Source organism: Silurus meridionalis, chromosome 1, assembly GCF_014805685.1.
Source record: "Silurus meridionalis isolate SWU-2019-XX chromosome 1, ASM1480568v1, whole genome shotgun sequence".
Lineage (NCBI taxonomy): Eukaryota > Metazoa > Chordata > Actinopteri > Siluriformes > Siluridae > Silurus > Silurus meridionalis.
This window is the reverse complement of record NC_060884.1, coordinates 11,966,416-11,980,018: the sequence shown is the minus strand read 5'-3', so window position 1 is coordinate 11,980,018 and position 13,603 is coordinate 11,966,416. Positions and strand designations below refer to the sequence as shown.

Here is a 13,603-nt window from a genome sequence, read left to right as displayed (position 1 = left end):
AGACAATTAAAAGACGAATGAAAAATCTTTACAGTTTGATAGTCACTCATTGCATATTGTTTGATTTGCTCTTGTGAATGATATGCAGCCAAATTAAGTGTTATTTATTTTTCTATCAGTTCCAATACTTTTGCTCACCAGAAATAGGATGACCTGTCTAAAAGGGGCTCATGTTCTAAGCAGCTTCATATATCTTAATATAAATATAAGGAAATAATATTTATATGAAGTGAAATTCTTTCAATTCTTTTTTGATCGCAAATCCAAATGTCTTTAGGAAAAAACATGGTACTGTATAGAAAAAAATGTTCTCTGTAATCAGCTGGTAAAATGTACATGATTTCACAACAATTCATTCAGACATATACAAATGCAGGATATCAACAAATCGATCAGTAAGCAAACATACTGTATTAAAACGTAAATAATGATCCAATCCCCATCTTTTTTAAGACTGGATGTAGCGTTGTCATGGTACCACAATAAACAATCAGAAGTGTTTTGAGGCAGTTGATGAGTGCTGAAGACCCAAACCACCTGGACGATGGCCCTTACACTATTACAGCCAGCACAGAAACAAAAAGGGTTTCTACACACTATGTGCAGTGCCCTGCTCGATTCCCTGGAGACCCTGTAAGCACTGTGTGGGCTGTGGCCCAAATCTGCACTAAGCACCCTTCATAGAATCCCTTTTCTCAAATGCTTGGTGCCAAAGCCAATTAGTTTTGTGATTAATTTAGTCATTAGCTTACTTTCAGCTGAGGGGATGTAGCAAAAAATAAATAAATAAATAAATAAATAACATTTAAAAAAAAGGGAAGCATAGTAAACTTGCTGGAGGAGCATGTCTACACTAATTACAGCTTGTTTATTACAATGCCTCTGACAGGAGCATACGTTTATCAAATAAACAAGCAACAGCTAGTCAATTAAGAATATCCCAATTTCATCAGAGTTCAAAACACCAAGCAGTTCTGTTTCATGTATGACACCTAATATCATGTAAACACATACAAAAAAAGATGAAAGAAAAACTCTGTCAGATACAAATCCTTTGAATCTAACCAAGATTCAGTTGCAGGGGGGAAAAATACCTTGTGTATGCAATACTAATTAGCATAAGGTCATTCAAAATGGTTTTCTAATTAAACAGTGTAATTGTGGACACATTTATATTGAGGGAAATAAATACACCACTTCTTCATTCAACTTACTTAAATCAGCGTAATTATATATGTTCTTATAGCGCACATCGTTTAAACACATGCACTACATCAAACACAAAAAAACCTCTAAAGATTTACACCGAAAGCACCTTAATCACCTAGTCAACATTAACATCTTTGTCGTTCTGTCTCTAACGCTCGCTCTGTGAGCTAGAGAAGCTCAAGAGCTCAGATCTCGGTGCTGACACCTTATTACACCCACTGCCGTAGCGCTATTTCAAGAGCGAATATCAGAACATTTCATGATCAAAGCAGAGCAAGTTCTCCTGTACCATGGGATGATGGAGCAGCCAAGTCCTGCCTTGTTAAACCTCTTTTCTGGGTGGGGCTCTGACTCCACATCACTCCGAAGAAAAAAAGTAAGGCGGATTCTGCAGACTCTGGTTTGGATGCAATAACGGTGTAACAATACATGAAATAGTACTGCAGAATACATTGTACAAAAAGTCCTCATAAAAATGTATATGTTTTAAGCCACCTCTCATGACAAAGAGTCTTAATATTTTCCCTGTGTGTGCTATAATACTGTAATAACCAGTACAACTACAATTTGGATATAAAAGAAAAAGAAAAAGAAGCAAGTCAACATTCGGAGCTTTACAACTGTTACAAAAATAAATCCTGATTTAAGTTCAATATCTATGGGCCAAAAGTCCAAAAGCTGGACAAGCTCTTAAGCAAAAAATAAAACAAAAGTTCAGATTTATAGGCCTGTTCCTGTCAAAACCAAACTACTGCTGAAGTATCAACAGCACTTCCTAATAAAACAGAGAGGGCCCGAAAAAGAAGCCCTGCAAGTATGGAGTGCCGGTCTGTGAACACAGAGTATGAACATTTTTTAATAATGTGTGTCTTTTTTTTTCCCTGGAAGGAAAGGCAGGTTTCATGTAACATCCTGGTGACCTCAGAGGCAGAGATTGGACGAAACTGATCCAGCACTCTGATCCCAGCTCAGCTGTCAACTCCGCAGCTGGCAAAAAAAGGCACCTGGAATAATCACACCATTCCAACCTCTAATCCAATCAGTCATTCTCTGCAATCCAATAGTGAGAGGCTGAGGGTGAGCTGCAACTCACGTATCAGGATATCGGACAGAGAAGAGAAGCTGACAGAGAATGGCCAAGAGAATGTTCCTCTTTTCCTGATTTAGAAGAAGCAATGACTATTTGTAATGTATTTATTTCTATAAAGCTGTTTTTGGGCAGTGTCCCAAATAAAATTTTACTGAACTATTAATACATATATTTAAGAGTAGTGATAATATATTTGCATACACAGATGAGAAAGAAAAAACTGGCAGATTCTGGTTTTATATTTTTATATTTGCTTATAGTTTCTTATAGTTATCAGCCTTTTGACTGGTCAATTGAATAGAGTGAATCTAAACCTCAAAAACTCAAAGCCAAAGACATGGAGATCTTGGACCGAAGGTGTCAGGGAAACTTTCAGGAAACTAAAATGTATGACTTGAATAAATAAAACAAAATATTGTTGTACACATTAAAATGACAGATAAACAGATACAATTTATTCATCCTGCAAAGGAAATTGTCTTTATAATTAATGCCTATTAATCCATAATTTATTATTATTTCCTCACTTCAAGGGAAAGCTTACTGCTCAACAATAAAGTTCTTCTGACTGATCACCATTATCCCCTGCTGATAGGAGTGGTCTCTTTCTCAAGCACAGAACATGCAAGAGTCCACATAATTACATGACTGAACACCTATGAAGATTTTAGACGGATACCAAGAACAGTCCATCAGCAAGGTGCACTGAAACTGTTTTCCTAATTTTCCTATACTTTATCCCCTGTATGATGATTTCAAAAGTCCATGCAGGCCTAAGGACCTATTTGTCCACCCTTTAGGATGTCCCGTGTCTATCTAGAACGGTAGACCTGTACAGTGTAGGTCAGCTCAGTGTAGACACACACACACACACACACACACACACACACACACACACACACACACACACACACACACACACACACACACACACATACAAACTCGTTGAACTAAAGAGATTGGCTGTACAATAATCTCTCCTAATGCATCATCACTTATGCATTCAGGTTTTTATTTACAGGCCTCCGTTGTAGATTACTTAAGTCCTTTACCTTGTACTGTTATATAAGGACAATATCTACCGCTCAATCCTCTGAAATATTTAACATCCTGCAAAATTTCTGAACTTCAATTCTGGCTGATCTATAACAAAAACGTTCTGCAAAGTGAGGGCTGGAAAAGCAAGAAAGAAAAGTTCACTACTACACTTCAAACCTGGGTCAGGCGGCATTTGCCAAGGTCTGTTTCTGCATAAGTGAGCACACAAACCCCAGTGCCTGTTCAAATACTCTTTCTCTCTTTCTCGCTATCGCTCTCCATTCTTCCTCCAGAAACTCATGACAACGGCCGCAGCAGCGATGTTTGATCTTTGCTGTTTTCCTTAATCTGGGTTGTCAAGGTTTGCCCGTTGAAGCCTGTTTACTTCTCCAACAAAAATAGCCCCCCTTCTCCCTCTGCTTCTATCTCTCTCTCTCACTCTCTTTTTTTTCTCCTTTTTAAAGACAATGACTAACCCCAGGCACTGAGCTTGCACTAGTCTTAAGTGCTAAGAGAGATGTTTTATATTTCGATTTTCTTTATAAACAGTGTAAAATGTAATCCATTGTTTGTTTTGCATCGTATGCATTAATTCTTTTAATCTAGCACTGAAGCAAGGCATGTTTACAGAGAAACCTAAGACTTGGTCAGAGAAAAAAAAGAAAATTTAATCTAAAATAGGGCCTTTTCTCATTAATAATCGTTTTTCATATGTTAAAATCTCACCAAAAATTGTACATGTTGTTTTTCATGTCATAAAACAGCTGTCTTGCCAGTATATATATATATATATTCTGAGAACCATACAGAAGTAGAAACACGACTTTTCAAATGAAAGTCAGGAAGAAAGGGAACTCAATCGGAAACGATCTGCTATGAGATTTCATGCGAGTTCATCCTGCCAGAGTAAAATCGGTTCAATGCTGAAGTCTGTATGAGGATTAGGCTCAGGTGCTGTACTACTGACACACTCCTGAGTCCGAGATGAAGCCAGTGAACTTTCTCAGCGCAGAGTCACGTCTCAGAGCAGACGCCTGAGACACTTTCGGGCTGAGAGAAGAAGTTTCGGGACTTGAGCGAATCTGCAGTTTACACACACACACTCAAACACATAAGAGGTTTAGGGTAGACAGCGTTGCACAGCACTGGACTGGATGGACTGAAAGCAGCATTACATTAGAGATCAGGGCTGAAGCGCGGACACACACCGCGGACGTGGAGCTGTGCGCGCTCGCTGGGACTCCCGGCTGAAGGGGAACACGTGGGGGGGGGAGAAAAGCCCTCTCAATACTGCTGCTGCTGCTGAGGAGGAGAATCTCCGCATCCCGTCTCGAACTACTCCGAAGCGGACCGCGGAGTGCAGAGAAAAGCGTTTTATTTCACTTTACTTTACGCGTCTTGTTCTTGTTGTAAGCGATAACGCGCTCGTGCTTAAACCGAGCACGAGCGCAACGAACAACTCGCTAGCTCTCAGGCTAACTTCTGACCAAGAAGGAGAAAATAAAACACCAGACATTTTTTTTACGTTTATAAAATAACCAAATACCGGTCTTTCGGCGGTGTTTTCACCCGGGGTAAATTGTTTGTGTGTTTGTTTGTTTTCTTGTTTACTCGGCGACACGAACAACAACAATTCATCCACACGCTGCCAAACTCCAACCCGGGAGTAAATCAATTATCCACACAAAAAAAGTATGATAACTAAACGAAAAATAATAATAATAATGTAGAAACATGAACTTACCGTAATTTGGGTGGTTATTTGATATTTTATTTTTTGTGATAATTTTTGAATAAGACGCGGCGGTTGAAACAAACTCGCAGCGCGGCGGCTCTTTGAACTCGCGGCGCGAGCTCGGCTGCGGGTGCGGGTAAGAAGCGCGTGCGAGAAAATCGCGGCGTGTAGAAATAACGAGATTACTCCGCTCTGGGGACTAGAAGTTTGAGCGGCCAGAGCCGCGATCTGCACCGCCACCACCACCACCACCGCCGCGTGGCTCTGACCGGAAAAATAATAAAGCCGCACGCTGGAGCAGCAACTCTCAACAAACGCTCTGGAAACTCTCACTACAGGAACTCGCCATCCTTTCGACCCTTGTTGTTTTTTTGTGTGTGTTCTTTAACAAACTTTAAACGCGCCTCGCCAGGGAAAGAGGGGGAAATGTCGCGGATTTAGATGTTGTTGTTGTTTGATTCCCAGCCCGTGACGTCATATCCACCTGCTGTAGTAAACAGCGCTCAGCGTGTGCGCGCGCGGGCTCCGAAAAAAACGCAGTAAAGTAGTAAAGTAACTTTACAGTAAACTAACTTTTTAAGAGACATTGTCTCCAGTTATACAGTAAATGTAAAAATTTAATTTATGTTAAATGTAATATATATATATATATATATATATATATATATATATATATATATATATATATATATATGTGTGTGTGTGTGTGTGTGTGTGTGTGTGTGTGTGTTACATTTAATGCATAATGGGAAACATGCATGCTTTCTTACTGCATAACTCCAGGTATGTAGTAAATGTAAAATGTTTTAGTTATTATGAGTGTGTGTGTGTGTGTGAGTGTGTGTGTGTGTGTGTTACCTTTACTGGATAACTGCAGTAAGAAAGAATGTATGTATGTGATATGTACAAAGAAAAATATATTATATACATATATTTATTTTTCTTTATTTTATTATTATTATTATTATTATTATTATTATTATTATTATTATTATTATAGTCCTATAGACTCTAGTCATGCAAACTCAGCTTTCCTGACTTTTTATCCAATTAAACATTTGTGAAAAAGTTCAGCAGGTTCAGCAGGAGGACAAGCTCATGTACTAGTGGGAAAAAAAAATCAAGCTGCCAAAAGTCACTTGCAATCTTTTAGTTTTTTTCACTAGATTTAGTTGTTGTAATAGTGTCTGCCTGTGCACCGTGGATTACATTCGTTTCACTCTTTCACTCAATTTACATACTGCTCAGACATAAAAGAAAAACAACAACCAATAACTAATAAATCCAGTAAATGTATTTCCCCTATTTGCTGGCTTGAATGAATGTCAGCTAAGTCTACATGTGCTAATGTAATTTAACTATGTATAAATTCATAAATTATAATATGTAAGTCAGTAATGATACACCTACACTAGTATAATCCTGTGGTGGTTTGGTCATTTATACTCAGTAGTTAGTGGTGGTCAGATCTATAAATTAAACCCTAAGTACACCAGAAAGTTTTGCAAATAAGCCACATATATTGATGGATGTATTTTCTACAGAGTAATATAGAGCATTTCTGATCAATTGCACTATAGAATGGGCTACAAGTCCAAGGTTTGTGTGTACAGAGCGCCACCGTGTGGATAAAGAGAAACAGTTCTAGCTTTGGACCACTGATTTCAAATACAGAGAAATCCGCTTATTAATTCTTCCTGTAGATAAAGCTAAAATATTGGGAGTGATTAAAATGTTTGATATAAAATTCAACATGTGTGGGTTAAAAAAATAACTCAGCCACTCATCAATTGTTGAAGCATCAGCATTGAATGGAACAACGCTGACTCTTCCTTCTGTTCAAAGCTGTCCACTATTTCATTTGACCAAATTTCTTTATATATTCGTCTAGTTTCTGCTGATTTTATGACCAGTGATTGGTTGTCAAACATTAAATGTTTAATATTTCCACATTTTGGACTTGGCTGATGATATTGAATGCAGATATACAGCACAGAATTTCCACATGACTATGCACATGAGAAAAATGGGTTATTTCAAATTTTAGGAGATTTAACAGAATATATAATCACCAACATCAATCAACATTATTGTGTACAATTATATAGCCTGAGGTAGACATTGGACTAAGTAAAAAATTCTATATACCCAGTAGCAGGCCTAAGCAATTATATATCTAAGTCTACTGGATTTTCCTCTTGGTTAAGGTCTTTCACCAAAACACAATTTATTGAACACAATATAAATGCATAATTGTATCATAGTTTTGGGGTATTTCATGCAGCATGTTTATGTTTTTACATCTCCTCGCTCTGCATCTTGCGTCCATTCTGTCCAAAGTAAAGAAATAGAAAATTGCTGCACCTCCTATAGCCTGCAAAAAATGTAGAAGGTGTAACCAGGTATATACAGATACAGTGGGGTCCAAATGTCTATTTAAGTTCGTTCAAAATCTTATAATCCTTTTTCGATCAAGTCTATCACAGATCAGAGTGTCTTTGAACACACGTATCAGTAGAAAAAGATCAAAAATGAAGAAAATCTGACATTTTGAACAAGTGCAGAATCTTAAATATCAAATCATAAAGGTATTGTACATAGTAATTCTTCTTCTTCTTCTTTCGGCTGATCCCATTAGGGGTCGCCACAGCGGATTATCCTTCTCCATACCCCCCTGTCCTCTACATCTGACTCTTTCACCCCAACCACCTGCATGTCTTCCCTCACAACATCCATAAACCACCGCCTTGGTCTTCCTCTTTTCCTCGCATCTGGTAGCTCCATCCTCAGCAGTCTCCTACCGAAATACCCCATGTCCCTTCTCTGCACATGTCCAAACCATCTCAATCTCACCTCCCTCACCTTGACTACAAAACGTCCTACTGATTCCTGATCCGCATATTTGATTTGGTACATGTTTTACGCTGGATGCCCTTCCTAACTCAACCCTCCCCATTTATTCGGGCTTGGGACCGGCACTAAGAGTGCACTGGCTTGTGCAACCCTAATGGATGGGTTAGTTATAACATAGTAATGATATTTGTAAAACAAATGTAATAAATATAGAGGTAATACAAATTAATATACCACATCACATCATATTTTCTCATATATATATATATATATATATATATATATATATATATATATATATTTTACATATCACTTTATATGTATCACTATGTGTCTTCTAATTGTTATATATAGTGTGAGTGATAAAGAAAGAATCGTTATATAGTTATAATCGTTAATAGTTATCGTTCGCAACATAATGTTATCTCTGTTTACTGTGTCTGAAATAGACCTAAAACTATTAGGACTAAACTTTTATTGCATGTATATTTTTAGGATATTTTGCTTAAACAGTGTGTTCCAACCACATCCACAAGTATTCCCCTGGGGCTAAGGTCAGAGATGTGAATTGGCTATTCAGACTTTACTTCAACAACAGACTTTTTTTTGCATGGCTTTTATTAAAGCAAGAATTCAGCATATCTGATACTTAAGAAAGTTTTAGAAATCAGTATCAGAAATAAAACAAAAACAATTTTAAATGCCAAAAAACAGTTAAAAAAAAATATACACATTAGAAATAATAGTTTGGTCATAAGCTACTGTTTGTAAAGCTTCTTTTGTGACAATTTAAATTGTTAAAAGTGCTATATAAATAAAATTTATTGAAAATGATTGAATCGAATGAAATTGAATGAAATTTTTTAAATTGAATTGAATTAAACAGCTGCTGCTGAAACAATTTAGTGTTGATCGCTTTATGGTATTGAATTTCTGAGAGACTCTGACTCTCCAAGAGTCTCTTTTTTACTCAATCACTGAACTGTTGCAAATTAACCTAATTAGTTGAAAAATGTTCCTCCGGCTGTTTGTTATTTTTGTTGTTGTTGTTTTTACTAAAAAGAGTTTTCCTCTTTTCCACTTACTTGTTACAACTTTTTTTTTCTTTTTTTTTCTTTTTTTTTTTTTTTTGAGTTGCGGCCATCAAACATTTAAAATTTGTATATATTTTTTTATGTTCAATTGTGAATAAAATATTGTTTTCTGAGATTTGTGTGTCTAAACTTTTTCTGCATTGTGGTTGTATTTTATGAAGGCGAGAAATGTAATTTGATAAATAGAACTGAAATTTGATAGATATTTACCATATGGCCAAAACTATGAACAACAATATGTAGTAGCTTGTGCTTTTGCTAATATAACAGCCTTCACTCTCTGTAAGGGGTTTCCCACTAGATCTTGTTGCATGGCTGTGGGGATTTATTATCATTTAGCCATAGTAATTTACTGATTTCACACTAATGCACAGCTATCATTCCAGTCCATCACAAATGTCAATTCGAGCAGATTTTAGTGTCATTTCAACAATACACATTTAAAATGGTACACAGTGAGAACACAGGAGAAACGTGCCACTTAAAACAATACAGAGCTATAAAGAGTTAAAACTAAGACATAAGCAAACCTACACACAGGACTATGTAAAGTTCACATGTGCAAATAGTTTTTGTGAACAACACAACACAGTACAATAAGATAACAGCACAGGGAATGACTGTGCGTACACAGTACACAGAGCTAATTTCTCATGTTTAATGCAGGTAAACATGACAAAGTCTTTTAGGGTCTCGCTTTGTGCGCAGGGACATTGTCCTGCTGGAACATGTTTGGCTCTCTAAATTCCTGTGAAGGGATATTGTAAATCTACAGCATACAAAGGCATTCTAGAGAATAGTGTATTTCCAACATTATGCCAACTTTATCAGGAAAACCTGGTTATAATTATTATTAGTTTATACATCAACATCAGATTGCATTCTACGAGCTATCATACAAAATTAGATGTTTTTTTTTTCTTTGAGACTGTAAAAGATTTGTATTTATGTTTGTGAGGATCTTGGCTAACCACTAGATGGGGACAAAACATAACACACAAAAGAGGATAAAACAAATGGCAAAAATATTTGAGGCTTTATTTATTTTTTCTCACTATATTGACTAGTATCAGGTCTTAAATGAGGGCCCTTTCCTGCACTCCACAATATATATGTATATACTCATACTTGTTGATGTTTCTCTGCTTTGTGTCAAAAATGATCTCCACAGCAGATCATCCGTCTCCATACCCCCTCATGTCCTCTACATCTGCCTCTTTCAACCCAACTACCTGCATGTCTTCCCTCACCACATCCATAAACCTCCTCTTTGGACTTCATCTTTTTCTCCTTCCTGGTGGCTCCATTCTCAGCATTCTCCTACCGATATACCCCATGTCCCTCCTCTGCACATGTCCAAACCCTCTCAATCACGTCCCCTCACCTTGTCTCCAAAACGTCCTACATGCACAGTCCCTCTAATAAAGTCATTTCTAATTCTCCCCATCCTCATCACTCCCAACGAAACCTCAACATCTTCAGCTTCACATCCTGTGCATTTTAATATCAACCATTAACTAAAATGAAACTGAACTGTGTGTGTGTGTGTGTGTGTGTGTGTGTGTGTGTGTGTGTGTGTGTTGTTGGTAAATAAACCATCTTCATTATTTTTACATTATTATTACATTGTAATATGTAATTATGACGTAATAATTTAATAATATTTGGCTTTAAAGTGTCCCCTTAACGTGAACTTGATGCGATTTCAACCCCCTTTATATTTGCAGTGGTGCACTGATTAACAGGTCAGTTCAAATGCACTTCAAAATTAGTTATCATATGGCAATAATTATGATCTTCTTGGGATTTAGTGCTCACGATTTTCATTGAATGTGAACATTTGCCTTGTAGTGGTATAAGCAGCAACTGAAATTTACCAAGTGTCATTATTACTACAATAAGCATCATTCATCTTCTTGTGTTCACCTTCTTGTGTTAATCATCTTTTGGTGTCATACATTTACATTTACATTTGTGGCATTTAGCAGACGCCCTTATCCAGAGCGACGTACAAAAGTGCTTTGAGTCTCTAGTAATGAATAAATCTACACTGGTACGCAAGATTACAAACTTAATATAAATATAACTCGAATTCTACAAACTTGGAAAGTGCTAATGTAGGTATTTCAGGAAGAGGTAGGTCTTCAGTCGTCGTTTGAAGATAGTCAGGGACTCTGCTGTACGGACATCTAGGGGAAGTTCATTCCACCACCTCGGTGCCAGAACAGAGAAGAGCCTTGAAGTGTACTTACCTCTCATTCTGAGAGAAGGAGGTACCAGTCGAGCAGTGCTGGAGGATCGTACACCATCAACGTGTCTAGAGATAAAGGGGACTTTATACAAAATAAAAACACCTAATATACACTGTATAATTTGACAGTGGGTCATCTAGAATCCCTGACCATAAATCAGCAAAGCAGAAAGATTCCAGTACAGTTCAGCCTGGTTGCCTCTTCTATAAATGCTACTGGAACGGTTCATTGGGAAAGTGCCATCAATTCTGAAATCCAGGGTTTTGTAAGAAATGCAAATGTGTTTGAAATGTGTTTAATAAAATCATATAATATGCCTGTACAGACAATACAGTAGACCCATAATAGGAATTTGTACAAGCTTTTTTTTTAATTGTGTTGACACATTGGGAAGATTGGTAACATAAAAAAACTTTAATTGCAGTTTTTCAGCTGGCTTATTGCTACCTGGTATTCCTACTGCCTTGCTACTCTGGGAGAGGTATTACACATGCTTAGCTCACTGCTCAGGAACATTAGATGTGTTATATTATTTATTAACCCTCTAGTTCTTCACTTTTTATAAATAAATGTTAAGCAAAGTATAAAGCAGCACATCCCTCTTTATGCAGATGCATGCTTACCACTAACCAGGGGCCATCCAGTCTGAAAGTGACTTTCTCCTCTGACAAGCGAGATCATGTGAACACCCTTAAATCTGTAAAACAAATACCAATGAGTGAGCCAAGCATTGGTAATCTTCATGTGTTAGAGCTAATACCCAGAGCATGGTAAAAACAGAGGGTAAAAAGGTTAGCACAAGTTGTTCCAACGGGTGAGGACCACCAACTTGATGGCCAGACAAACTTTTCTGACGATGCTGTAATGACTGTTGAACAGACAACATATGGATCATCAGACCATCCTTCTAGTCTATTACAATGTAGAATGCCTTGTTCGATGCATCAGTCTGATAAAAATGTAAGGAAAATTTATTTTTGGTCTTTAAATACAGGCAGACCCTTATTGCTCAGTTGTGTTACTCACATGCTGCTTATCCTGATGCATTATATACCATGGCTTTATAGTATTTTTTATCTACAGTAAATGAGCAATGGTTTGTGCGCTGTCTGACTAAGTGATTTTGACCATAGTATAATTGTTGGTGTCAAACAGGCTGGTTTGAGTATTTCTGTATCTGCTGACCTTTCAACTAACAAAAGTCTTTTGAACTTACTTAAAATGGTGCGATAATAAAAAAAATTTAAAAAAAGTATTCGATCAAGCAGCAGTTCTGGACAGAAACACATTGAACTTTGAGGTAGATGGGTTGCAACAGGAGAAGACCACATTAATTCCACTTGCAGCCGAGGCGGTAGGACATAGGGTCACAGAAACTGTACCTTTGAAGACTAGACTACATGTACTTTTTTCTGCTTAATCTCTGCTGAGACACACACATGATATGGCTAGAATTGGCAACAACCACATTAGTTCATCATGGGTCAAGAATCCAGGCTGGTGGAGATGGTGTAAATAATGCCTGTAAATAATGATCAATTATCTCTTGAATGCCACAGCTAATTGCTGACTACGTGCATTCTTTCCAGGCTACCATTTGCCCATTATTTAAAAGCTACTTCCTTAATGATAATGCACTACTTCACAAAGCAAAAGTCTGGTTTCATGAACACAAGTTAATATGCAGTATGAAAATGCACGTAAGTTGTGTGATAAAGTCATAGACTACAATGTTGCAATGTTTTTAATATCTTTCAGAATCTGTGCACATAAAATTGAGGCTGTCCTAAGAGAGCAAAGGAAGTCCCTTCCCAGTATTAGTGTAATATTTCTAAAGAATAAAGTAATGAAAAGTACATAGCAATGATGCTTCAGACAACTTTGGTTTTATTCAGTTTTGCTTCAGAATGTCACAGAACATGTTGGAATCCATGTTTCCCTCAATGAACCGCAGCTCGACAGTACCATCAGCACTCATGCCATGGTGCTACCACCACCATGCTTCAGTGTGAGCAAGACACAATTTTCTTGGTGCTCCTCACCAGGGCATTGCCACACATGCTGGACACCATCTGAGCCAAACACGTTTATCTTAGTCACATCAGACCACAGGACATGGTTCCAGTATTTCATGCTCCTGGACAGGTTGTCTTCAGCAAACTGTTTGCAGGTTTTTTTGTGAGCCAGCTTTCTTCTGGGATGACGGGCATGAAAACTGACCTGTTGCAGTGTGCGGCGTATTGTCCAAGTGGACCTTTCGCTTCTGCAACCTCTAAAGCAATGCAGGCAGCACTCATGCGTCTGTTTTTTAAAGCTAGCTTTTGCACCTGAC

The 13,603-nt window shown here is 37.4% G+C and overlaps 1 protein-coding gene across 9 annotated transcripts in view; it reads right to left on the bottom strand.

The window, feature by feature from the left end:
* The window catches only part of foxp1b (forkhead box P1b), a 158,610-nt gene extending 152,944 nt beyond the window's left edge, over positions 1-5,666 (bottom strand). For 7 of the 9 annotated variants that reach the window (XM_046857132.1, XM_046857049.1, XM_046857309.1 and 4 more), the window contains exon 1: positions 5,082-5,666. Coding sequence is in view for 1 of the 9 variants with exons in the window: in XM_046857216.1 (XP_046713172.1) it covers positions 1,499-1,501 (3 nt within the window). In the remaining 8 variants the exon portion in view is untranslated. Of the gene's footprint in view, positions 1-1,498; positions 1,573-5,081 lie in introns of those variants that run through there. The other 2 variants (XM_046858028.1, XM_046857216.1) reach the window with 2 other exon arrangements.
* Positions 5,667-13,603: the final 7,937 nt, after the last annotated feature.